We start from the raw sequence: 26,054 nt of genomic DNA, 5'->3' as shown, positions 1-26,054 counted from the left end.
CTCCAAAGGACAAGGATCGGCTTACTTGTATTTTGGTGCAACGGGCAGATGGGAACAATTTGTTCCAAGGGCCATGAAGGCGGCTGAAAAGCCAGAGATTTCACGCTTGAAGGGAACTCAGAGAAGTGAGGAGCCCAAGGTCACAGGAGCATCAAGGGGCAGAGCCAAGATTCATCTCTCATTCTCCAGAACCAGTCATCTTTAGGGGTGGTGGAGAGACAGTATCATGGACTTTGGCCTATAGACAGTAGGAATGATTAATCTGTCCAGGGTAGATGTGAAGAAGAAAGTTGAGACTTGTGGGGTGGAAGTAGGACACGGTCTACCCCTGCTCACTGACTTTTTGTTCCTCCTTCCACCCCTAACACAGAACCACGTACACACCCAGAGACCCCAAGCCACACGACCTTATCATTTCCTCCCCTAGACACAGGTCAGAGGTGGGAAGACAGCTCTAGGAGAGGGTTATGTGGATAACCAGAGCTCCAATGGGAGGAATGCCAAACAGATTCCCTGGCTGGCAGCCCCACCATGGGGTGGCAAGAAGGGAAGAAGGCGGGGACAGAGCCAGGAAAGGAACCAACCCAGAAATCACTTCTGTTTTCTCCAGGCTGCAGAGCTCCAAAGCATGGAAGGCTGTGGTGAGGAGCAGGAGGGAGGTCTTGAAGCCCTCGCAGGTAAGGGACTGCTCCCCTTCCCCCCAAGTCAGCAGGCACAAGGAGGGTGGATGAAGTGACCCTGCAGGAAGTAGAAGGGGTGCAGGGGAAAATTTGAGCTTTCCTCAAAAAGAACTAGATACAAAGACAGACACATACACACACGTACACACAGATGGGCAAAGAGAAACACACAGAGGAGAGAAAGACACAATGATATAAACACAGAGTGAGACAACACCAAAGCCCAGCACACCAGAAACAGACACAAATACTTAAACTGAGGACACATAGTGGACTAGCCTGTTGACACATAGGGGGTGCTCAAACCGGAACAGTCTCTGACACACAGTCCCACTTGGGCCTATGACTTGCACTCATTCCTAAGAGGCCAGGGATCTTCAGTGGTCAGGGAGTCAGGAAGACGAGGGACTCAAGTCCTGTTTCTGCCACATACTGGCTGGGTAAGTTATTCAGCCCCTTGGTGGGGGCTCAAGGCAAGCCTCTAAAGACCCAACTTGCAGAGCAGTCACTGATCTGCACTGGTAGAGGGACTTTCCTGATGAGGGAGTTCCCTACACTAATAAATTCCTATGCCCAAACCTCCCCCCCAAAGAACCTGTCCCTTGTGCCTACCCTGGCCTCTGTCTGTCCACCCCTCTGTCTCCGGCTTTATTGACCCCATCCTCAAGAAATACCCATTGACTGAAACAAATAACTGCATCTAATCAAAGAGATCATGGCAGGACACTTCCTCTTTCCTTCCCAACCCCCTTCCCCCCAGGGTCTTAGCCTGTTTGCAGCATCTGCTGTGAGTTACCCCCAATGCTGACTTCCCTTTCACACAGGCACCAAGACAGTTAGAGTCCTCCTGCCCCGGGCACGGGAGAAGCCATTCCAGCTGGACTTGGAGTAAATCTGCAGTCTACAGTCTGGTTGTGAATGGGGAGGGATCACAAAGTATATTCCCAGCTAGGATGGTAGAAGATTCACTAAGGCGGAGGAGAGCCTTTGGGGTGGGTGCCTGTTGAAACAACCTTGGTCAAGGGAAGTATTCTTGTATAGAGGCGGGTGGGAAGATTTTCTCTCCAACAGAGGCAAACCTGAGCCTGACCCTCTCGCTCCCACTCTACCCCCTCCCCCCCCCCCAAAAATCCCTCCTTTCTGTCCTAAAACTCACCTTCTCAGTTAAGATTTCTCTGGTTAGATACAGTTATATCTGTTTCAGCCAATGGGTATTTACTACTGTGATCTACTGTGTTCCCACCGGAATCAAGTTGGGGTTGGTACCATCAGAGAAGAAAGAGGAGACAGTGGGGTCCTGCCCTCAGGAAGGTGATACTCAGCTTGGGGAGGCTTCCTACCAATGTACCCCCACTCTGGTGTCCATAGATTGATGCTCTTTCTGTCCTTGTTTCTGTGTCTGTCCCCCAAAATCTGCATCAGACAGGATTTGGGTGTCCATCATCAGACCAGAAACTCCTTGACTTTCTCTCCTAACACTCATGCCTTCTGCCACTATCTCCTCCTTCACCTTTATCTCATGTGAATAGATGGCCTCATTCTTTATCAAGACCCATGTGCACTATGACGTCATCCTATCCCATCTTGGCCACTTTATTCCTTATTTTCAATCTCTCCCTATCTACTTACTCCGTGCCCATTTCCTATAAACCTGTCCACATCTTCCCCATCCTGAAAAGCCCTCATCTGATCCTTCCATGCCCTCTGACTCTCATCCTTCATCTCTTCTGTCCTTTGTAATTAAACTCCTTAAAAGAACCATCTTCAGTAAGGGCCTCCACTTTCTCATATTCCAACTTCAGCCTTTATCATGCCGCCAAAGCTGCTCTCTCCAAAGTTACTAATGATCTTAGCTGCCAAATCCAATGACTTTTTCTCAATCCTCCTTCTCCTTGGCCTCTCAGTAGCCTTTGACGCCATTGATCGCCCTCTGGGTTTTCAGGACACCCCTCTCTCCTGGTTCTTCTCCTACCCATCTGACCATTCCTTCTCTGCCTCCTTTATCCAGATCATGCCCTCTAACCCTAGGTTTCCCTGCAGGGTTCTGGCCTGGGCCCTCTTTTCTTCTCCTTCCAGTCTGCTTAACCTGGTGATCTCATCAGCTCCCATGAATTTAATTATCTTCTCTACACAGACAATTCTCAAATCCCTCTCTCCTGCCCAACCCCTCTGTGGAACTCTCATCTCACATTTCCAACTGTCTTTCAGACATCTTGAACTGGACATCTTAAACTCAACGTGTCCAAAATCCAACTCATTGTTTCTCCCCCTAAATTCTCCCCCAACCCTCCTAACCTCCCCGCTACTGTCAGGAGTACCGCCAAGCTTCCAGTCACTCAGGCTCAAAGACAAGAGCTCACCCTAAACTTCTCCCTCTCCCTCACCTGGCATATCTAACCTACCAAGGCCTGGCAATTTCACCTTTGCAACATCCCTCGAATAAACCCCATTCTCTTCTCTGACACTATCTGCACTCTGGTGCAGGCCCTAGGCACCTCATCACCTGTTGGGGGTCCTGCCTGCCTCCAGTTTCTTCCCCACTCTAGCTCATCATTCAGCCGCTAAAGTGATTTTCCTAAAATGCAGGTCTGATCATGTCACCACCGCCCACCACCACCACTCCCCCCCCCCAATAAAGGCCGGTGGCTCCCTGTTGCCTTCAGGAACAAATAGAAAATCCTCCTTTTAGCATTCAAAGCCCTTCGTATCCTAGGCCCTTCTTACCTTTCCAGTCTTCTTACTCCCCAACAAGTCCTCTTTGATCCAGTGACACTGGCCTCCTGGCTGTTTCACAGAAAAGACCCTCATCTCTGGGCTACAGGCAGTTTCTCTGGCTGTCCTCCACGCCTGCAATGCTCTCTGACCTCTCTGGCTTCCTTTAAGTCTCCACTAAATCCCATCTTTTCAGGAAGCTTTTTTCAACCCCCCTTAATTCTAGGGCCTTCTCTCTATTATTTACATAACCGTTTGTCTAACCCTGTTAGATTGTGAGCTTCTTGAGGGCAAGGACTATCTTTTGTCTCTTTGTATCCCCAGTGCTTAGCACTGTGCCTGGCCCATAGGAGGCACCTTATAGAATCTTGACTGATTGATTTGAGGGCAGGCCTGTTTCTCTTCCATCAGGCCAAGGGCTACCTGAGGGTAGGGTCTATGTCCCATCAGTCTGTATCCCACCCAGTCCTGCAACCCACTTATGGTCTAACAATGATTCACATTTACATTTAAAGTTGACCTGTAGATAAGGGCCCATTTCACAGATGAAGTAGCTACAGTTTAAAGGGGTGGAAATGCCCCATCCTAGGGTACCCATTTAGTAAGGCCAGAGCTGGGACTGGCCTCCAAATCCATTGAGTTCTTTACCTACTTCATCCACTCTATACCTCAGTGCTTTATCAATATAGAGGCAGGAGTGACTGGAGTAAGAAGAAACTTTTCAAGGAAGTCTTCACTGAAGGAAGGCCTTTGAGCCCAGTTCTGTGGCAGAGAAGGAACCAGATGGATGTCAATGGGTGAGGGCAGAGAGCCCCCGAGATCAAGGCAGAGTTTCTCTGAAAGCTTGGAAGAGGCAATTGCTTGTGTCTGATGGGGTGGGTACAACAGGGTACAGATAGGGAAGAGAGTCCCCAGGGACAGGCCCCGGGATGAGGGCTGCCATGGGGGAGGTCCTGAGTTAGGGCCCTACGGACCTGTATCTTCCAGCTATCCTTGAAGACATCGGTGACATCAGAAAAAGCAGCTATGTGTCTTCCCTCTCCGAGGAAGCCGGCACATCCGAAGATGAGGAAGAAGAGCTGGAGGAGGTAGGGAGACCCCTACTAAACTCTTTCCCTGACACCACAGTCTCACCGCATCTCTCCCAACCAACTGGCTGCAAACCCACAGGCTTATCCTGTGGAGACAGAGGCCTCAGTGATCCAAAATGCCAGTCCTGGAAGCTGCGTCTGTACCTTCAGAATGGAGAGCATTCTTTTAGGGGAGATGAGCCTAACAGTCAAAAGGTCAGAGATTTCAAGCTGAAAGAGAACTTAGAGGTGATCTAGTCCAGCCCTTTCATTTCATGGTTAGGGAGACTGAGGCCCAGAGAGATTAAGTGACTCGTCCAAGGTCGCATCACCTGCAGGCAGTTCTCATATACAAAGAAAGGGCCGCCAAGATGGCAAGGGTATTGCAGATCATGCCAGATGGGGGTCATCTGAAAGAATCATGAATCTCTTGAGGGCAGGAACTATGGCCCTCTCTAGGAGGTTGACCAAAGAGGCCCAGGAGCCCAGGGTGGGCCGTGTCAATGCCAGGTTTCTCCCTTTGTCCTGTTTCAGCAAGGAGCCTGGGAGGAGGGCCAGAAGAAACTGATGGAATTAGAAGAAGGTGAGTCCATCCCTAATGATCTCCCCCTCTCTCTGCCTTCTGCCCTCCCTAGAGAGAAATAGGAAGGCAGACAAAGACCACCAGCATAGGAGAGAAAGTGGTCAGGACTAGAAGGCATTGTCCTGCCCGCTAGATTAGCTAAGTCATTAGAGTTAATGAGGCCTGTTGTGAGCCTTCTGGCCCTTGTGGTCCACCAAGCATTTCACCAATATGTGCCATTGTCAGAGAGGGGACTCCTGAGAGTGGAGATGGCTCTGGGCAGCCCATCCCCACTGCTGGGGGCCCAGCTCCAAAGCCAATCAAAAGAGATGGCTGCATTTTGGAGAGGATCCACTCTTTTAGAGACCCCTGGCTGCCAGATAGATGATGAAACATATCTCCTTGTCAGGGACACCATGACCAGCTGTCCCCTCTATCTCTATTCAGCTTCAAGTCTGAACTGAAGCTTAGGAAGTATAGCCTGGGCACAAAATCTCACCTCTGGATGCCAAGTCAGAGGCTGGGACCAAAGGCGAGGATGGATGCTGGGAGGGCAGGGGAGTTATACACAAGGAGTCAGTCCCAGGTCATAATCAGGGCCCAAGCTGGGGGAAGCCCAGGGCTACCAAGAGCAGAGGCCCAAACCAGGATTACCAACCTGAGCTGGGTAGAAGGAGATTGAGTGGTCAGTGGTCCAGGTTATGGAATTCTACCCCTTGGAGGGAAACCCTGAGAGGCCAGGCCCTGGAGGGCCTTGTTCTAGCTGAAGGAGAGAGGATCCCAAGCAGAGGCTGGAGCACTCTCTCTGCCCCTTCCCCAGCCTCCCAGGCCCTGCTGACTGAGCTGTCTGTCCTGGAGGCTGAGTGCCAGGTGGAGAGATCCTGCAGGGAGCGGGCAGAAGTCTATGCTGCTCAGGTGAGTAAGACTCCTCCTGCTGCCACCACAGAACAGCCTCTCCTCCCTTCTGTACCTCCCCAGCCTCCCTGTCACATTGGTCAAGTCTCAGGAAAGGTTCATTTAAAGTCCCACCATCTTTCTTCCTCCGACCATTATTTAATTCAAGTCCTGGTGATCTCATCAGTGATGGGTGGTGGTGACCATGCCGGGCTTGGAGTCAGAGAAACTGGGTTCAAATCCCACCTCAGACTCTTCCTGCCTGCACAACCCCGGGCAAGCCATCCCTCTCAGCCTCAGGTCCTTCATCTGTAAAATGAGAGCAATCCTAGCCCCTGCCTCCCAGGGCTATTATGAGAACCAGGTGAGATCCTACCCGTAGAAAGCTTGGCAATCCTCAAAGCACCATGTAATATAACCTGCTATCGTCAGATCCTTTCGGCCCTTCCCTCCATCGCCACAGGTCTTGGCTCCTCTGCAGGGAGTTTCTTGAGTTTGCGTGGTTAAGAAAAATAATACACTGGTAGCCAACCCTCCAGAAATGAGCACGCCTCCCTTACTAGGCTGGTCCTCAGAAGACAGACACACAGACTCTGCTTCCACTTGTGAGAGAGACACAGAGACAGAGACAGAGAGACAGATAGAGAGAGAGGGAGGGAGGGACAGAGATGATGGACTAAAAAACGAGATTGAAAGAGAAAGAAAGAGATGATAGACTAGGTAGGGAGATGGTAGAAGACCAGAAAAAGAGAAGAGAGAATAAAGAGTAAATATATGTATGCACATATGCATTCACACATGTATGTATATGTGTGGAGGTATATATGTATATATATATAAATTTCTTGCACACACCTATTATCTGCGTGTTGTCTTATCAGAGCATAGGCCCCATGAGGGCACAAACTGTCTTGGCCTCTCTTTGTATCCCCAGCACTTAGCACAGTGCCTGGCACACAGTGGGTGCTTAATAAGTGCTTATTGGCTGATGGTCTCCTCTGATTTTCACAACAACCTTGGGAAGCGAGAGGTACTTTTATCTCCATCGTACAGATGAATAAACTGAGGCCAGGGAAAGCTAAAGGAGCTTCCCAGGGTCACACAACTAGAAAGTACCTGAACCTCTCTCTGTGTGACCTCATTTGTATTTTTAATCTAACACCACCACCTGGTCAGAAGACCTTGGTTCCAATTTTGACAGGCTGCCTCCTAGCTGTATGACTTTAGAGAAGTCACCTCACTTTTCTCAGACTCAGTCTCTTATCTCTAAAATGGGGTAACAACACTTACACAATCTACCTCACGGTTTTTTGTGAGAATCCAGTGAGGAAAATTTAAATCGCCTAGAAAACTAGAAAGCTCTGAATTAGGGGGAATGATTATCTGTGCTTGACAGGCCCATCCCCATCCGGTCTGGTGTGGGGAGACAGCATGAGTGAGGGAATGGCCACTTCCTTAGCTCAACCAGCCCCTTCACCCACCCATTGCCTGGGTGAAATAGGATTGGGACTTAAATCTCTATCTGACAGGTGAGGAAACTGAGGGTGATGGGAAAACTGAAAGTCTTGCCCTAGCTAAGGTCGTCAAGGTTCACTGACTTAGGTCTCTCAGCCCTGGGGGCCTCCTCAGAAAACAGCTGAGGTCTTTGACCTTGCTGGAACCCAAAAGCCTGTCTCCCCCAAGCCCAGAGGGGCTCCTTGAAGGAAACAGACCATGGACTCCCTCAGGGTAGGCAGGGGAGGCCTTCCCTCCACCAGACCAAGGGGTTCCCTGAAGGCAGGGGCTGCCTCCCTGCCCCCACCAGACCAAGGGGCTCCCTGGGGGCAGGGGCTACCTCCCCTCAATCAATGAGCACACACCTCTCCCTGCACTCTTGTTCTGTCCTCCACTCCAGGTGAGCCAGGAAAATGATAAGCTGAAGCGCCTAAGTGTTGCCCTCCTCCCCTGCCTGGGCCCCCAGCCTCTGCACATCCTGCGCCAGGAGCAGGGTCCCCCCTTAGAGCCCAGCCTAAGTCCAGAACAGCAACACATCAGAGGTGAGAAAAGAGGCCATCCCATTTCAAGCTCGGGGTGGAAAGCGGGGGCTGAGCCAGCGAGCAGAGGGCTCACCTCCCGCCCCTGCTGTGGTTTCTCACTCATAAATAGGAGGTAGGCTGACCTGGACTCCTTTCTTCCCCTGGGGTCCGAGGAGCCAGTGGGAGAAAAGCATCCTGGGCCAGGGATCCCAGGGGACCAGGGGAACCCAAGCAGGTAGTAGAGAGCTGTCCAGCCTCAGACAGTGAGTGCTGCCTAGCCTCCAGACCAAGGAATGGCTACCAAGATCCCCAGCCCTGCTCGGAGTCTGAGGGCTTCCCCCAAGCTGAGCTGCCTCTGTTCCTCTCAAGATCTTGGGGCTCAAGTGGCCGAACTCCTTCAAGAGAAGAAGGAACTAGCCTTTCAGGTGCAAGAGCTCAGGAGGCAGCTGAAGGAGCAGGAAGAGCAGGTGGGAATGTGGGGGCCTGCCCAGCCCCTCTCCTTCTCTCTGGGTTCCCCCTCCCCTTTGCTTCCTTCCCTCTCTCTGCCTTGGCCCCTCCTTTCCCTCTTCTGTGTCTCTTCTTCTTTTCCCTCTATCTCTATGTCCCCATCCTCCTTCTCTTTTCCTGTGGCCCCCTCCCAGAATGGGGGTTATAGGCAGTCCTGGAAGCACAAAACAGGGGAGGGGGAGGACACCTTTGACCACATTTTATGGGGAGGGAGGGAGAGAGGGAGAGAGAGAGAGAGAGAGAGAGAGAGAGAGAGAGAGAGAGAAGAAGAAGAAGAAGAAGAAGAAGAAGAAGAAGAAGAAGAAGAAGAAGAAGAAGAAGAAGAAGAAGAAGAAGAAGAAGAAGAAGAAGAAGGAGGAGGAGGAGGAGGAGAAGGAGGAGGAGAAGGAGGAGAAGAGGAGGAGGAGGAGAGATATGGAGAGAAAGACAGAGACACACACACACAGAAAAAGAGAGACAAAGAAAGAGATGGGGAGAGGCAGAGAGACAGAGACAGAGAGAGAGACAGAGACAAAGAGAGAGAAGAAAGAGGAGAAAAAGGAGAAAACTGTTGAACTACTTGACCCCTAGGCTCCCTTCCAACTTGTGATCCCCTTTCTCACAAGACCCAACAGAATAGGGTGTGGCTGAATGTGGATAAGTGGAAATGAAGAGTGAAGTGTCTGCCAGGCCCAGCCAGCCCTCTGGGAGTGGCCGTCTTTGCTTGCTTGGAATCCACACTGAGGTTGGACCCTTCCACTTCACTCTCCCTATTTGGAGGAAATAGAAAGATTTTGGGGGAAGAGCTAGGGAAGGACTAAGGAGATAACTTGGGGTGGGTGGCAGGGCAAAGAGAACGTTCTTGACAAACACTGGGGAAGGTACATAAGAGAGATCCACAGAAATGGGGTCCCCAGCATAAAGCCACAAAACAAACACACTGTGTAACCTTGGGTACCCCTGGGTCTCTGTATCCTCGACCAGATGGCCTCTGGGGTCCCTTCCAGCTCTAAATTGAAGATTTCATGAGCTAAGGAGAGCTAGTGAGCCCAGGAGCACCAAGCCCAAGTGGGCATCCTCTGGGAAAAACAGAGGCATCTACAGCGTCAGCCCACCCTGCCCTCAGCCTAACCACACAGCGTGGGACAGCCCCCTCACATCCATCCCTATCTATCAGTGTGTATTTCTATATCTGCATCCTTCTGCAGGTCTGACTGTCTTTTCCATCTGTATCCTTCTGACAGGGTCATGGGACCGGAACCCTAAAAAAAGGGAAAGACTCTCATTCCCTGAACTTTCCCACACATTTCTACCTAGCTACTCAATAATGCTTTTAATGGTCCTTTCATTATGGCCCTCCAATCCAGCCCAGCCCTTTGTTGTCTGCACCTGGCCCACCCCAGGCTACTTGCCACTCCTTGACCCCATCTAGTCTTTCTCACAGTCTTTTCCTGTCTAAAAGTACCAATTTTACCCCCATTAAATTGCACAGATTCTTAGAATCTCACCTGCCTGACCAGTGTAATAATAAAACCTCCCTACTCTGGCTGAAAGAAGGTTTGAGGGATCGAATTCTTTCAAGGCAGACCCTCCCTGAATTTTTGGGTTCATAGCACCCCTAGACCGCATCACTTCCTGTTTTTCTGTCCCTGGGTCCCTCTGGGGGGTGTCTGTACCTGTTCCTTGGTGCTTCTGTCCATGTCTATCTGTTTTCCTCCTTATTCTGTTTCTGGGTCTCTCTTCGTGCCTGCAGTCGTTTGCCTGTGTCCATCAGTCTGTGTGCCTGTGACTGTCCACCTCTAGTCTGTGTGTGTCTCTGTCCGTGGATGTCTACAGTTGTCTGGGTCTTTGGCACCCTCCATACTGGTGTGTCTGTGTCTTCTTCATCCATCTGCATACATCTTTCTTTCTGGCTGACTGGCTGTGTATAGGCCTGTGTTTCTGTGTCTGCCCACATCTCAGGGGGTTCCTGGCCCCATACTTGTCCCCACAGATTCAGAAGGAGCGGCTGGAGCAGAGCTCCTTGCAGATGTCAATGGGGCAGTCTCAAAGAGCCCTGGCAAAACTGAAGCGGGGTGAGTGAGGAGTGTTGGGTGGGGGAGGCATGCACCCATCTATCCCGAGTTAGCTTCTCCCACCCTAGCCTTGGAGTGGGTCAGTTGTGGGGGATCACAATGCAGGATCCAACATTCCTCATTTCCAGCCTCCCCTCCTTTCCCCAGGCCCTTCCAGATGGTCCTTTCCCTGCTCTGTCCTCCCTCATGGCCCCCTTCCCTTCCCCGCCAGTGTCCCACCTGGTACTGCAGGAGTGTGGAGAGGCCTTACAGCAGCTTAACCTAGAACAAGAGCTTCGCCAACAAGCTGAGATCTTCGCCCACAAGGTACCATCTTGGCCCTTTCCCATGGCTGGTGTGTGTGACTTTGTGCCTACCAGCCTCTGTGAGCAGAGGATTTTAGTATCCAATGGCAAGGATTTATAAAGCACCTAATATGTGCCAAAGCTCCCTGCTAGAACTTGGAGATGCAGAAGGAAAATGGGCCCTGCCCTTGAGGAGGAGATGACACACACAGATAACTGCAGATACCAAGTCAGAGTTTGAGGGCTGAAAGGGGACTGGCCCGGGCTACCCTTCAACGATCCTCTGAATTCATCACCCATGCCCTGGTTGTGAGGGGCCGGCCCCTGTGAGTCCCATTCACAGCCTGCTTTCCTTCCCCATCCTGCCCCGTTCCAGATGTTGGTAGAGAAGAAGGAGGCCCACCGACAGAGTGCCATGCTCCTGCAGAACCACGACCCCAGCACCCAGCTGTCCGCCGCCCTGGAGGAGGCAGCCGCCCTGAGCAGAGCCCTGGAGGAGGCCGAGCGTCAGCACCGGGAGCAGGTGAGATGGGGGAGGGGCTGGGCTGGGGGGAGGGGCTTCAGGATGCCCAAGGTCCAGGCAGTGCTGCGGCCAGTTCTGACTGATACAGGGGGATCCAGGCATGAAGGTGGGGGAACAGGAGAGAAGTTCAGAGATATAGGAGGTCGGACTAAGGAGAGACGGAGCCCACGGCCAAAGATGCATGGGCACATGGGATTTGGAGCTAGAAGGTACTGTAGACAGTGGATAGAGCACAGGACTGGGAGTCAGAAAGACCTGGGTTCAAATCCCACCTCAAACACAGACTAGCTATATGACCCTGGTAAAACAACTTCCCCTCTCTGCCTCAGTTTCCTCCCCTGTAAAATGAAGGGGTTGGACTCGATCTCTTCCAGCTAGCCAAGGCTATGGCCTGTGAGCCTTCAATTCGGCAAGCATTTATTAAGCACCTACTGTACACTCTGTGCCAGGCTGAGTGCTAGAGATATAAGGATAAAAGTGCTTAAAGAGCCCCTGCCCAAGCAGCTCATGGTCTGCTGGAGAAACAGCATGTACATATGTAATAATAACCACACCGATGAGCATTTATAGAGCACTTACTGTGCGCCCAGGCATTTATATAGTACTTACTGTGTACCCAGGCACATGGACACATATAATAATAACCACAACAATGAGCATTTATAGAGTACTTACTGTGTGCCCAGGCATTTATAGAGCACTTACTGTGTACCCAGGCACATGGACACATATAATAATAACCACACCGATGAGCATTTACAGAGCACTTACTGTGTGCCCAGGCATTTATAGAGCACTTACTGTGTACCCAGGCACATGGACACATATAATAATAACCACAACGATGAGCATTTATAGAGCACTTACTGTGTACCCAGGCACATGGACACATATAATAATAACCACAACGATGAGCATTTATAGAGCACTTACTGTGTGCCCAGGCATTTATATAGTACTTACTGTGTACCCAGGCACATGGACACATATAATAATAACCACAACAATGAGCATTTATAGAGTACTTACTGTGTACCCAGGCACATGGACACATATAATAATAACCACAACGATGAGCATTTATAGAGCACTTACTGTGTGCCCAGGCATTTATATAGTACTTACTGTGTACCCAGGCACATGGACACATATAATAATAACCACAACGATGAGCATTTATAGAGTACTTACTGTGTACCCAGGCACATGGACACATATAATAATAACCACAACGATGAGCATTTATAGAGCACTTACTGTGTGCCCAGGCATTTATATAGTACTTACTGTGTACCCAGGCACATGGACACATATAATAATAACCATGACGATGAGCATTTATAGAGCACTTACTGTGTGCCTAGCACTGTGCTAAGCACTTTACAATTATTATCTCATGTGATCCTCACAACAACCCTGTGAGGTCGGGGCTGTTATGATCTCCATTTTACAGATGAGGAAACTGAGGCAAATGAATTAGGGTGGCATTAAGGAAGAAGAGCCTCCAGGACTGGTCAGAACAGCGAGCACAGCACCTTAGAAAGCTCCCCTCATTTTACATGCATTTGTCCGCACATAAGTAAACATGAGGTACACACTCAGCAGTTTCGTGGGGGATAATTATTGGAGGGAAGATCAGGAAAGGAGTCCTCCTGTTGAAGGTGGCACTTGAGCTGCACCAAGAGGCAGAGGTGAAGGTGGATGGCACACCAGGCATAGGGAACAGCCTATGCAAAAGCATGGAGGTGAGAGATAGAATGTCCTATAGGGGAAATGCTAGAGTGTCCCCTCTGAGTTTACCTCCTTCCTACACACTCTGCAAACATCTTGTATGTGCCTAATTATTTACATGTCTCCTCCTTCATAAGAATGTGAGCTCTTTGAGGGCCGGGGTGGTTTTGCTTTTGCTTTGTATCCCCAATGTTTATCTCAGTGCCTGGCATGCAGTAAGCGCCTAATAAATGCTCATTGCTTGACTGACTGCAGTAAGCCATTTCGGATGGCATGCAGAGTTCTGGAGGAGAAGGGAGATGGGGTAGAGATAGAGGGCAGAGAGGGCCATCTTCTCTCAGACTGCCACAGCATCGCCTGCCTTCCTTCCTTCCACCTTGCGCATCTCTCCCATCTAACCGTGGTCCAGATAGCGCTCTAGCTCTGGGGATTGCTGCTGGCTTGTCTGCTTTGGACCTATGATTGCCTTGCTGAAAGGGGCGGCTGCAGCAGTGGGCCAGGAGTTGGGGACCAGGGGAAAGTCAATCTGGGTGCAAATCCCAACTTTGCCACTTACTACTTGGGTGACCTTTGTCCAGTCATTTTCAGTTATGTCCAACTCCCATGACCCAGTTTGGGGTTTTCTTGGCAGAGATACTGGAGGGGTTTGTCATTTCCTTCTCAGGTTCATTTTACAGTTAAGGAAACTGAGGCAAACAGTTAAGTGACTTGTCCAGAGTCACACAGCTAGGAAATATCTGAGGCCAGATTTGAACTCAGGTCTTTCTGACCCCAGGCCCAGCACTCTATTCACTGAGCCACCTAGCTGCGCGGCCCCTTTGTGACTTTGGCTGAGTCATTTAACATCTGTGGGCCTCAGTTTCCTCATCTGTAAAATTGAGGGGGTTGGAGGAGACAGTCTTTAAGGTCCCTTCAGCTCTCACTCTATGAGTCTATAATTCAAGTCCAAGCCTCTCTTTGCTTGCTCTCCTACTATAAATACCACGTGCACTTGATTCCGATCCCCCACACGAGGCTGTGGCCTCCTCAAGGGCAGAGGCCGTATCATCCCCTTCCCTGACTCCCTGCAGTCTAAGGAAGCACAGCACAGAGTACAAAGTAAGTCTAGCAAAGAAAACGTCACTTATTTTCGTTCTGCTAACCACCAGGTAGTATCCTGGGAAGCATCCCAGGAGGAAGTGGGATGTCTCCAGCTGCAATTGAGGGAGGCAGAAGAGAAGAACTCCCAGCTGGAGGCCTTGGGTACGTTCTCCTTGGACAATCATTGCAGCTGCCCCCTCCTGAAATCCCCTGTTCTCACTGATCAGCATATACACACATCCACTGCCCTTGCACGTTGGGAGCCCCCGGTCTGACGAGAGACGGAGATACAAGAAAGCCGGCGTTGGGGGGTGGGAGACGGGGGAGGGGAGGGAGGGAAGGATTGCCATTAATGGTGATGTTAAATTGAAGAATGAGTCATGTTCATCAAGGAAGGCTTCCTGGAGGAAGTGGCCTGGAGCTGTGCAGACCTCCCCCTCTGAGCCTAGGCTCCCAGGACTTAAAAATAAAGCTGGAACCTAGTGGGGAGAGAACGGCATTTAGAGTCAGAGGACCTGAGTTCAAATCCTAGCTCTACGATGAGGCAGTGAGGTGGTGCCATGGACAGAGTGCAGGACAAATCTGGCCTCATACCCTTTACTAGCTCTGTGACCCTGGGTAAGCCACTTCACCTCTGCTTGCCTCAGTTTCCTCATCTGTAAAAAATGAGGATAATAATAGCGCCCACCACCCAGGGTCATCGTGAGGATCAAACAAGATGAAATCTGTAAAGCCCTTCGTGCAGCCCCCGGTGTGTGGAAGGCCTGGTACAAATATTGGCTATTATTGTTATTAGGCTTGGGAAAAATCCCTCTCTGGGCCGGCATCCTCATCTACAGAATGAGTTTGTTGAACTAAGTGTTCCCTAAGGTCTTCCCCAACACTGAAGTCTATCTGTTATCTTCAGATCCTTAACTTGTTTCTTGTTTCCATCTCTCATTTCTGTTAGATTTGTCTAAGTCTGAAAGAAGCAGGTTGACGACCTCAATATTTCCTTACTATCAGTGGATTAATTTATCCTGTTTACTACCTCAAGAGTCAAAGAAACGTGTGACTTTGAGTTAAAGAGGTCATCAGTCATTGGATCCCAGATTTAGGAATGGAAGAGTTGTTATTTAACTTACTCATTTTATAGAAAAGCAAAGGGATGCTTGAAGAGGTCAGGTGACTTGTTCTCAGTCCCACAGAAGCAGAGTTAGTATTTAAACTTAGACCCCCAAATCCAGGGATCTGTGCGCAGCCCCATGCTGATCTAAGACACTCAACCGGAGCCTCTGGGAGCGGTCACAATTACAGGTGAAGTCCCCAGAGACCTAGGGTTCATCTTCCTGCCTCTCCCCTACCTCCATCTACAGTCTGTGCCCTGGAAGAAAGGGTGAAGAGGGCTGAAATCCCAAGCCAGGAGCCAGAGGCTCTGCCTCCAGCTCCCCCACCACCGCCACCACCGCCACCACCACTGCCTCCACCCTCTGCTCCTGCAGCAGAGTAAGTACCCCCCCTTCAGCCTCCTTCAGCCCATCCTGCTCCCCTGAAATGACCTGGAAGGTGATGAGAGGCAGGTCCTGAGACTGAAGGGAGGGAAGGAAGACTCTGAGGTGGGGAAGGAGAAGGGAACGCCCAGTGTGAGCAGAAGGAGGGAGGAAATGTGTCTCCTGACATCCCTCCTTCTCACCATCTCTAGCCCTCTTCAAGTCATCCGGCTGAGGCGAGGCCTGAAGCCACAACCAGGTCAGTGGGGTGTATGGGAAAATGAACTTTGGGAGGCCATCTTGGGGGACGGGGTGGGACAGGAAAGCCAGGGGTCAGCAATGGGGGACACTTTTGTTAAAAATGATCTTCATATGTAATTGGAAAAAATAAACTACTATTTATTAAAGAAACAAACCAGGGAGGGACAAGGAGGATGTCAGGGAGAAGATGGGAAGGGGAAAGACGGACCAGGTAAACTAGGAGGTGGGGTCTCTTCCCGTGGATCTCTGCCCCCTCCCCAACATCGACTGCCCCCCAGCCCTGGCAGCCCCCTCCCTGGAAGAGAAGAAGGCAAAGGCAGTGCAAGAAATGATGGACAGGATTCGTCGAGGAGTCGTGCTGAGGCCGGCCTCCAGAGAGAAGGACCCCAGTCAGGTACGGTCCCCTGAGACACCCGGCCTCCCTCCTCACCCCCCAAGGGAGCTGGGTCCAGCCCGAGCAGTGGAGGGCGTAATGGAGGAGGGGGCAGGAGCCTGCTCCGTTCAGGTGTTGGGCAAGTCACAGCCTCTCCGGGCCTCAGTTTACTTATCAGTAAAGGGAAGAGGTCGGTCTGACCCCATCCAAGAGGCAGCTGGGCCTGGGGTCAGGAAGACTTGAGTTCAAATCCAACCTCAGACACTCACAAGCTGTGTGACCCTGGGCAAGGCACTTAACCTCTCCTTGCCTCAGTTTCCTCAGAATTCCTCAGAATCCTGAAGGCAAAATGGGAACGCTAATAGCACCTGGATCACAGAATTGTTGTGAGGCTCAAATGAGATCATATTTGGAAAGTGCCTGGCGCATAGTAGGTGCTACGTAAATGTTCACTATTATAAAGTGCTTAGCACAGTGCCTGGCACATAGTAGGTGCTATGTAAATGTTCGCTATTATAAAGTGCTTAGCACACAGTGCCTGGCACATAGTAGGTGCTACGTAAATATTCACTATTATAAAGTGCTTAGCACAGTGCCTGGTGCATAGTAGGTGCTACGTAAATGTTCGCTATTATAAAGTGCTTAGCACAGTGCCTGGTGCATAGTAGGTGCTACATAAATGTTCGCTATTATAAAGTGCTTAGCACAGTGCCTGGCGCATAGTAGGTGCTACGTAAATGTTCGCTATTATAAAGTGCTTAGCACAGTGCCTGGCGCATAGTAGGTGCTACGTAAATGTTCGCTATTATAAAGTGCTTAGCACACAGTGCCTGGCACATAGTAGGTTCTATGTAAATGTTCGCTATTATAAAGTGCTTAGCACACAGTACCTGGTGCATAGTAGGTGCTATGTAAATATTCGCTATTATAAAGTGCTTAGCACAGTGCCTGGCACATAGTAAGTGCTACGTAAATGTTAGCTATTATAAAGTGCTTAGCACAGTGCCTGGTGCATAGTAGGTGCTACGTAAATGTTAGCTATTATAAAGTGCTTAGCACAGTGCCTGGTGCATAGTAGGTGCTATGTAAATGTTCGCTATTATTATTATCTAGGCTGCCCTGAAACCATGATCTTATAAGGAAGGGACCAATGTGGCCTGGAAGAGTCAGGACAACCTCCTGAAGGAGATGACACTTGAACTGGACTCACTGAGGCTATTATGTAACTCTAACATTAGAATGGAAATGCTAGGAAGGCAGGAAACATTTCTTATTCTTCTTTGTATCGTCCTACCACTACTCATAGCAGGTGCTTTATGGATTTTTTTTTGAATGCTTATCCAATTCACTGGCAAATTGGGCAATCATTTATTAAGTATATTATGTGCCAGGCACTATACAAGCTCAAAACCAAGACAGTTCATCCCCTCAAGAAGCCTGCATTCTATTGAAAAGCAAACAGATGCATTGAGAGGGACACACAAGGAAACCTGAAGACAGGGAGCATGCTCCCAACTGGGGGAATCTGGAAAGACTTCATGAAGGAGGGGCCCTGTTGCTCAGCTTTGTGGGAAGATGAGGATTCTGAGAGGAGATGAGAAGGGAGGGCACTCCAAGCAAAGAGGCCAGTGTATGCAAATGCAGGGAGGTGGAAGATAAACTGTCCAGCTCAGGAAGCCTCTAGTCATCCAGTTTGTGTGGACTGGAGAGTAAGGGAAGAAGGCAGAGTGGTGAGGGAGAAGGCCACCCAGCTCTGAGCAATTCCAAAGTCAGGGAAGAGAAGTGATAAGGAAATCTATCCATCCTTTCAAGGCCAAGAGGTGCAGGACTATCCAGGCACAGACACAGCGACTTCATAGGGATGCTTTGGCCTGTTTGTTTCTTTAGTCCCAAGGGAGGGTTCAACTCGGGGAGAGGGGTTTGGAATAACTGATATAAAGATAAAATGGATGGATGGATGGATGGATGGATGGATGGATGGATGGATGGATGGATGGAAAAACACTTACTGCATCCCAGGCATTGTGCTAGGCATTGGGAATCCAGATACAAAAAGACAGGCCCGGCCCTCAAAGAGCTTACATTCTAGAAAGGAAAGACAGCATCTATAAGAGAGGGGCGGTCAGAGAGGGGGCTTTGGGCTTTGAAGTCACAGGGATGGTGAATGGGACCATAGGGTCGCTGTTGATGGGGTGCTGAAAAGGCAGATGGAAACAAGATGGCGAAGGGTTCTGGATGCCAGGCTGAGAAATGTGTGTTTCATCCTAGAGGCAAAGCTGTTGGGCAGGGAGGCCTTCTTGAGCACAAGAGGGCAATTTGGCCAACTGCCAGGAGGGCAGAGTGGGGAAGGGAAGGAATGGAAGCAGGTAGAGCACTCAGGAGGAGGGTAATTGTCTAGGTAAGAGTTGATGATGGGCCTGAACCAAGGAAAGAATCTCCAGAGATGTTGGGAATAAGAAATCAATGGGACCCCGTGAAAGTCAGGGCAAGGGAAAGAGATTCTGAGGTGGGAATCCTGGGTACCTGGGAGGATGGCATGTCATGGCAAAACACAGAGATCCACAAAATAGAGCTGTCTAATAGAGTTTATTGCAGAGGGCTGCTTGCTGTGCAGATTCTCTATAGTCTGGGGCCTCCTCTTTTTATTCCCAGGACCGAAGCAAGCGAAGGAGTGCTGCAATGACTGAGCTGCAGACCATACTGGTGAGAAGCATCAAAGTGGGGGGCAGGAGGGAAGCAAGGGAGGGGGAGTGGAGATCCAATACTGCTTGGCACGAGCCACTGTGAAACTGAGGCAGTGAACACCCAGTACTAACCAGGCTCCTCTTGTCAAGGAGCATATGGGCTGCGAAGCTCACTTGAAACACATTGTAAGGGACTAAACAGCAAACTGAACCTTGGGGAGGGCCCGCAGAACCCAAAGGGGATGGAGGAGTGAGGTGCTAATGGTGGGATTTCAGACACAGTGATGGGGCAGTGGGAGAGCTGTTTGAGGGAATTCCTTCCCAGACATGTGGCCTCTAGGTAGGGCCAGCCCTGCTGGGCAGTTCAGACTGGACTATGGAGGCTGTCTCCTCCCAACCTCCCTTTCCTCTGATACCACCCCATCCTAGTTCAACTAACTGCCCATGAAGCCGGGAGTCTTCAGAGTGTTGGGTCTGGTTCTGGATATCACCTTTGGGGCAGGGCTTTGACAAGTTGGACCAGAAGACAGTGACCAGGATGATAAAAGAACAGGCAACCATACCATGGGAAGATACACTGAAGGAAATGGGGATGTTTAGCCTGGAGAAGACTTAGGGTACAGAGGAATGGGGAGGTGTAATAGCTATCTTCAAGGATGTGACAGAAGGATTATATTATTTTGCTACTCCTTTGAGGATGTAACTAGGAGCAATGAATGGAGAGTGCAGAGAGGCAGATTTTAGCTTTATACAAAGGAGGTAGTGAGTTCACTATCATTAGAGGTCTTCAATCAGAGGCTGTGTGACTATTTATTGGGGATGTGTCAGTGTGGACCCCTGCTGGGTTTAGCCAGGTTACACCAGATATCCTCTGAGGTTCCTTGCCCTTCTGAGATTCCCTAATTCTCTGAAGGACAGCTCACTTACAGAATGCTGAAGAATACAGGAAATGGGCTTGTTGCTGCCTGCACCTCCTGGTTCTAGGTGGGGTCTGAAGACTCTGGGACCTGCTGCCTTCCCTTGCTCCCCTCCCCTTCCCTCATGAATGGAGGGTGAGGGAGGCATCTCTTAAGGACCTCTCCATTCCCAGGCTTCCAAATGCCGGCCCCTGCACAGGGGCAGCAGGAGAAAGAAGAGCAGCCGGAAGGACTCCGATGGTCAGCTGTTGGCCATCCTGCAGAGAAGGCGCCACCTGGTTGACTCCACTTCGGCAGAGCCCCAGGATGGCACAGGGACAGGGGGCAAAGGTGTCCACAGGGCTGAAGCTCAAGGCACCAAGAGCCGGGGCCAACGTGAAAACTGGAGATCCGGGAACGGAACTGTTCAGAAAGACAAGGATGAGGCTAAACCAAGTCTTCCTGGAGTAGATCGAGTGACTCCTGTGGCTGAGTTAAGAAGCCATCATGTGACTGACCGTTGCTTCAGCAGGGAGACAAAGGAATGCTCAGCAGAGCCAGACCGGGCAGATCAGGCCTCTATTCCCCAAGCGCAGGTCAGTTTGAGGACCCCAGCTCTGTCAAAGGCATCTGTCCTTTGGGGCCAGCCAGAAGCCCTCTAAGAAAACCATGCTCCCTAACCTCCTCACCTCACCAGAGTGTCCTGGGAGGATAAGGCAGGAGCAACAGGAGATCAGGAAGTCCCTGACAACTTCTTAGGGAGGAGGGAGGTGGTTAAGAGCGATGAGGAAAGGACATGTATCTCAAAGCTAGCGACACTGGTCTGTAGCAGGATAGACCACAGGATTAAGGGCACTGTGCTCAGGTTACAGCTGCCCCTCCCCTAGGAATCCCTGAAGTCAAAGGTCCCCTTACCCCAAACACACTCCAACCTGAACTACCCACTTTCCAGGAAAGATAGGGTATCAGACAGAGCTAAGCCTTTGGATTCAGGAGCAATAGGGAGGGGAATCATTCTCTCAAAGGCCTGGAACACAAATGCTACCCACCTCCAACTTCCCTTCCCTGTCCTGAGTTCTGCCCAGGCCCTGTCATTAAAATTGATGCTGAAAAACTGAGATGCTGGATTGAGTCATTTTCTCCTTCTCAAAAAACAAAGACCCAGATTTTGAATGCCCCAATCCCCTGCCCTCCTCCACCTAATGGTGAGCTCTGCCAAGGTCAAGGATGTTGACCTAACAATTGTGAGGAAAATAGCTTATAAACCATAAAACTCTCTTGAAATGGAAACAATGACTAAGATATTGCAAACTTTAAGGTGTGGTGTTATTGTTGGTATCATTGTCAGTCCTCACTGGTAAGTGCTGACTGCCGCTGTCACAGAACTCTGGTATTACAGAGTATGCCTGTTAGAAGAAGATGTCAACCTTCTTGTCCAATGCATGCATAAAAGGAAGCCCTGCCCTAACATACATAACAAAGGGTGGTCCAATTACCAGCGTGGAGACTCCTGAAGTCAATCAATCAACCCTGCTACATGCTTGGCACCACACTAAATGCTAGGGACGTAAAGACGAAAGTGAAAAAAGCCTGGTCCAAGATCTCTTCACGTTTGAAGATTCTAGGCTCCATAATTCATCCTCCCATCTCCCTCTAAGTTTTAAGCTTCCATCTTCCTTCCTGTTTCCTCCTCTTCTGTCTCCTCCCTTCTCCATCTGTCCCAGCCCATCTTGTACCCCCACCATATCTCTATTCTAGTCACTTTTCCTCCCTATCCCTGCTACCTCCTTCATCCTCTTTCTTTGGACATAGCCAGAGTTGAAGGGATTGGAGGCAAGGAATTGTTCTGTAACAACAGGAAGGAATCATTCTACCAGGGAAAGCAACATGTCTATACAAATATAGACAAAACGTAGACAAGTCACAGAATCTGAAGGTTGGAAAGGATCTCAGTGGCCATCCAGTCCATACCCAACCTAAGCAGGGCCATCTGACAAGTGGTCACTCAGCATCTACTGTCTATGTGTAGGGCCCTGTGCTAGAGGCTGAGAATACAAAGACAACAGTGAAATAGTCCTTGCCTTCAAGAAGCTTCGATTCTACTCTGTTCTATATTCTCCTTCACTCAGAGGGGGAGGTCTTGGCAGAAAGAAGACTATGTAAATAGGAACAAAGAATTCTCACTGAGTTTTTTTAATTTATAAATGGAAGCAACAACCACAAAGACGATGACCCAACACTCGACTGCCAAAGCACAATGACCAATCTTGACCTTGACCAAAAAAAAAGAGATGAGAAAGCCCATCCCCCTCTTCTTTGCAGAGGTGGGTGAATATGGGTATAGAATACTGCAGAGAAGATCAAACTTTGCCCAACTAGTTTTTTTCTTCTTTGTTATAAAGGATTACTCTCTGTGAGAGGGACGGATGTGTTGGAATGTGTAGGTAATGTAAAAACAAAATATATTAATAAAAATCTAATTTTTTAAAAAAATGCAGTTTAAAAAAAGCCAAAAACTGCAATGGGAAAGTCCAGAACAGAGAACTAGAATACCTAAGTTCTGGCCATGACCCTACCACTAACTTCTGTACTCAACGTTGGGTGCATTCTGAGCCCACAGATTCATTCTCTCACATGTGAAGGTAAGAGTTTGGACTCTGTGGTAGAGTCGGGGTGGGGGGAAAGGTGACTCAGCAGTCACTGGCAGGTGATACAAGAGTGGGAAGGACAGGTCACATACTGGATAACAATCAGGATTCAACAAGATCTGGACAGGTTAGAAGGCTGGGCCAGAAGGCTTGCCATCTATGAATCTAGCCAGGATGCCTTTATCCAAATCATTGGTAAAACCATCAAAGAGCTCAGAGATTCAAATCCTAGCCACTTACTCCTTGTGTCATCTTAGACAGGTCACTTAACCATTCTGGGCCTCAGTTTCCTGATATGTAAAATGAGAGAGTTAGCCTAGATGACCTCTGAGGCCCCTTCTAGCTCCAGAGCTATGTTCCTATGACCCAATTCTGCCATCTTTCACTCAGGGAAGCCTTTGAGGTTCTTTCCAGGTCTAGAACTAGAATCTTGTGACATTTAATAAGGTTAAATTCTCCACTTTGGATTCAGGGTGTCCACATCATCAACACAAGGTAGGGGAGGGGAAGGATGGAGAAAGATCTGAGGATTTTAGTGGACCACAAGCTCAGAGTGAGTCAACAGGACGATACCACAGAAAGAGACTAAAGCAGTCTTGGATCACATTGTAGCATCCAGGACTAAGGCAACGGCCCTGCCCCCTTCTACCCTCAGCCCACGTTGGGAATGTCGTGTTCAGGTCTGGGATAGGACCGCCTTTGATGAGCTAAATAGTATCCAGAGAATACAATCAAGGGGCTGGCAAAAGGTCTTCAATACAAATCAGTCCTCAGTGGTGGAGGATAGCATGTTGGATTTGGAATCTGGTAGACCCGAGTTCAAATTCTGCCTCAGGCAAGACACTTAGCCTCTTTTGCCTCAGTTTCCTCATGTTCATATGTTGTCTCCCCCTTTACATTATTCTTATAACTCCATGAGGGCTGGGATTCCCTTTTTTGCCTTTGTGTCTCCAGTACTGAGCAAGTTGCCTGGCACTGAGTAGGTGCCTAATAAATGTTGATTGACTTGACTTGGGACCAAACAAATCCAATCCTGCCTCAAGTTCTCTCTATCGGTGTGGCCCTGAGCAAGTCACTTACTTCTCAGCCTTAGTTTCTTCTGTAAAATGGGGTGATAGTATCCCTTATTTCAAAGACTGTTGGGAAGATCAAATGGGGCAGTATGTTTGTAAAGCAGTTTGCAAACCTTAAAGACCAATAGAAAAGTATGAGCTCTCATGCTTGGCCTGAAGAAGAGTGAGGGTAAAGGGGGAGATATGAGAGCTCTGGCATATGAAAGAGGATTTAGAGGGGTTCTGTTTGGTCCCAAGTCAACAAGCGCCGGAGATACAAAGAAGGGCCGAGGAGAGAGCTGCTGCCCTCCAGGAGCCCACCTGGCACAGGTCAGAAGTGGCCATACAAGGATTCTCTTGTAGTCTCTCTGAAGAACTCTGGGAGATCCTGAACGCAGTAGGAGCTTCCTTCCCTCAAGCCAGGACCAGATGGCCGCTTGTAGTCAAGGTGTTTTTTTAGGCACTAGATGGTTGATGAGGTCCCTTCCAACCATAAAAGTCTGTAATTCTATGCAGCACTTGAGGAAACTCACAGAAATGAGAGATTACACTTGGTCTGGTAGGCTTAGAAGGCAGAATCAGAGGCATGTGTACAGGAAGAATGGCAGCTAGGTGGCGCCATAGTGCACAACGCGCCAGCTGAGAATCAGGAAGACTCCTCTTCCTGAGTTCAAATCTGACCTCAGACACTTACTAGCTGTGCGATCCTGGGGAAGTCACTTAACCCTGTTTGCCTCAGTTTCCTCATCTCTGCCAAGAAAACCCCAGATGCGGTCGTGAATAGTCAGATACGACTGAAATGACCGAACAACAACGTATGGAAGAATACTCAGATAACTAGAGCTGTCCAGAAAAGGAATGGATCGCCTCTGGAGAGAAGAATGGAAGTGTTCAAGAAAAGACTGAATAAATCATAATAGTAATACTACAATATTAGTAATATTGTCATATATTACAGCAGAATAATTGCTCACACTTAACACTTTCTAAGGTTTGCAAAATGCTTTACAAACACTGCATTTGAAACTCACAACTTCACAAGTTAGCTGTTATTATGCTTAACTTCATATCTCTGACTATTTGGAAATCCACTCATTCCTTCCAAGGCACAAGTGAAGAAGGTAACTGTCTCTCTCAACCCTGCAGCCTGCAAAGGAAAAGTCAGATGTCCTTCCTTCAAAGAATGTTGCCCCAATTTCATCCTCATCTTGCAGAGATGTGGCTGTAATCGAGACAGAAGATGAAGAACAAGCCAAGAACTGATGGAAGACTGAAAAGGCTAAATGCCTGGAGCATAGTAGGCCCTTCGTTGATTGATTTTACAAATGAGGAAAGCAAAGATCAGAGATTTAAACTGACCAACCTAGGGTCACACAGCAAATGTCCAAAGCAGAATCTGAACCCTGGGCTTCCTGATTCCTGGTTCAGCACTTTATCCTCTTAAGGCACTTTTCCTAGATTATATCATGGGGTCATCACAACAACCCTGTGAGGAAAGTGCTGTGATCAATTGCATGTTATAGACAAGGAAATTAGCAAGTAGTCAGGAATTTCCATTGGCTGTCCTCCATGCCTCAAAGGTTCTCCCTCCTCTTCTCCACTTCCTGGCTTCCCTGGCTTAAGTCAAGTCCCAGGTGAAATCCTACCTTTTACAGGAAGCCCTTCCTGATCCCTCTTAATGCTAGTGCCTTCTCTCTGTCAGTTATTCTCAATGTATTCCCATCTAGAGCCTGGTCATAGTTATTTACATGTTATCTGCCTGGTTAGACTATGAACAAGTTATGGCTTTTACTGTTCTTTGTATCCCAGCCCTTAGCCAAATGCCTGGCACATAACAGGCACTATGATCAAGGGGGCTTCTTGAATGAAGTGGGAAATCTGACTGGATGATCTCTAAGGTTCCTCCTAAAAACAAACGTGTACAATTCTTATTTTAGTTCCAATATGTTTCGTGGCCTTAGTAAAGTTACAGCTTCCCTGGATGTCAGCTTATCTGTCAAATACCAATCAGCTGAAAGTTGAAAGGAGGTAGATTTGAATTTGACACAAGGTTAACAATTTGAGCTGATTCAAGCTTCCTGGGGGAACTAAGCAGATGGCTTAGCAGGTTCACCCTCAATGGCAGTCTTTAAGCAAGAGTGGGTGACCATTCATGAGAGATGATATCGTGGGGCTTCCTGCTTAGATATGGCCGGGAGAGCTTTCCCGGCTCTGAGATTCTGCCTTTCAGCCTCCCCAGCACTCCATGTTTTAAGCTGCCTCTCACCCCTGACATTCCTGGGGTCTAGCATTACATTTAATGAGCCTGTTGAGAATGTCAGCTGGCCAAAAAGCACATGCGGGGTGACTGCCCTCTGCTGGATAAACATGCCCCATGCTGATGAAAATCCAGGTCAGGGCTTCCCAAACTAATTCAGGCAAGGAAAGACTCTGAAATGTGAGAGGTCTCACATACTGGTGAAGGGAGCCCACGGGGATGTAGGGGAGTAGGAGGAATTTGGGAAGGCAAAATAGAGCCGATTTTCTTTCAGAAAATTTGCCACTTGCCTTGGAGTCGAG

General features: G+C 49.2%; 1 protein-coding gene across 1 annotated transcript; it reads left to right on the top strand.

Annotated features, from left to right (window-relative positions):
- Positions 1–365: 365 nt before the first annotated feature.
- On the top strand, positions 366–20,895 carry LOC118841075 (shootin-1-like). Its single transcript, XM_036748491.1, has 16 exons — positions 366–433; positions 611–677; positions 4,380–4,480; positions 4,997–5,045; positions 5,845–5,939; positions 7,813–7,954; positions 8,303–8,400; positions 10,413–10,494; positions 10,706–10,800; positions 11,155–11,301; positions 14,181–14,274; positions 15,468–15,597; positions 15,794–15,840; positions 16,121–16,236; positions 18,868–18,918; positions 19,990–20,895. Exons 2-16 carry the CDS (start codon positions 629–631, stop codon positions 20,455–20,457), a joined length of 1,764 nt encoding a protein of 587 aa, XP_036604386.1. The 5' UTR covers positions 366–433; positions 611–628; the 3' UTR covers positions 20,458–20,895.
- Positions 20,896–26,054: the final 5,159 nt, after the last annotated feature.

Source organism: Trichosurus vulpecula, chromosome 3, assembly GCF_011100635.1.
Source record: "Trichosurus vulpecula isolate mTriVul1 chromosome 3, mTriVul1.pri, whole genome shotgun sequence".
NCBI lineage: Eukaryota > Metazoa > Chordata > Mammalia > Diprotodontia > Phalangeridae > Trichosurus > Trichosurus vulpecula.
This window is presented reverse-complemented; position numbering and strand designations above follow the sequence as displayed.

Excerpts from the sequence above, each read along its gene's own strand:
- LOC118841075 (XM_036748491.1), top strand. The coding sequence starts at position 629 with ATGGAAGGCTGTGGTGAGGAGCAGGAGGGAGGTCTTGAAGCCCTCGCA. Across the intron at positions 678-4,379 it reads AGGTCTTGAAGCCCTCGCAG|CTATCCTTGAAGACATCGGT; the intron begins GTAAGGGACTGC and ends TGTATCTTCCAG. Across the intron at positions 10,495-10,705 it reads CCTGGCAAAACTGAAGCGGG|TGTCCCACCTGGTACTGCAG; the intron begins GTGAGTGAGGAG and ends CTTCCCCGCCAG.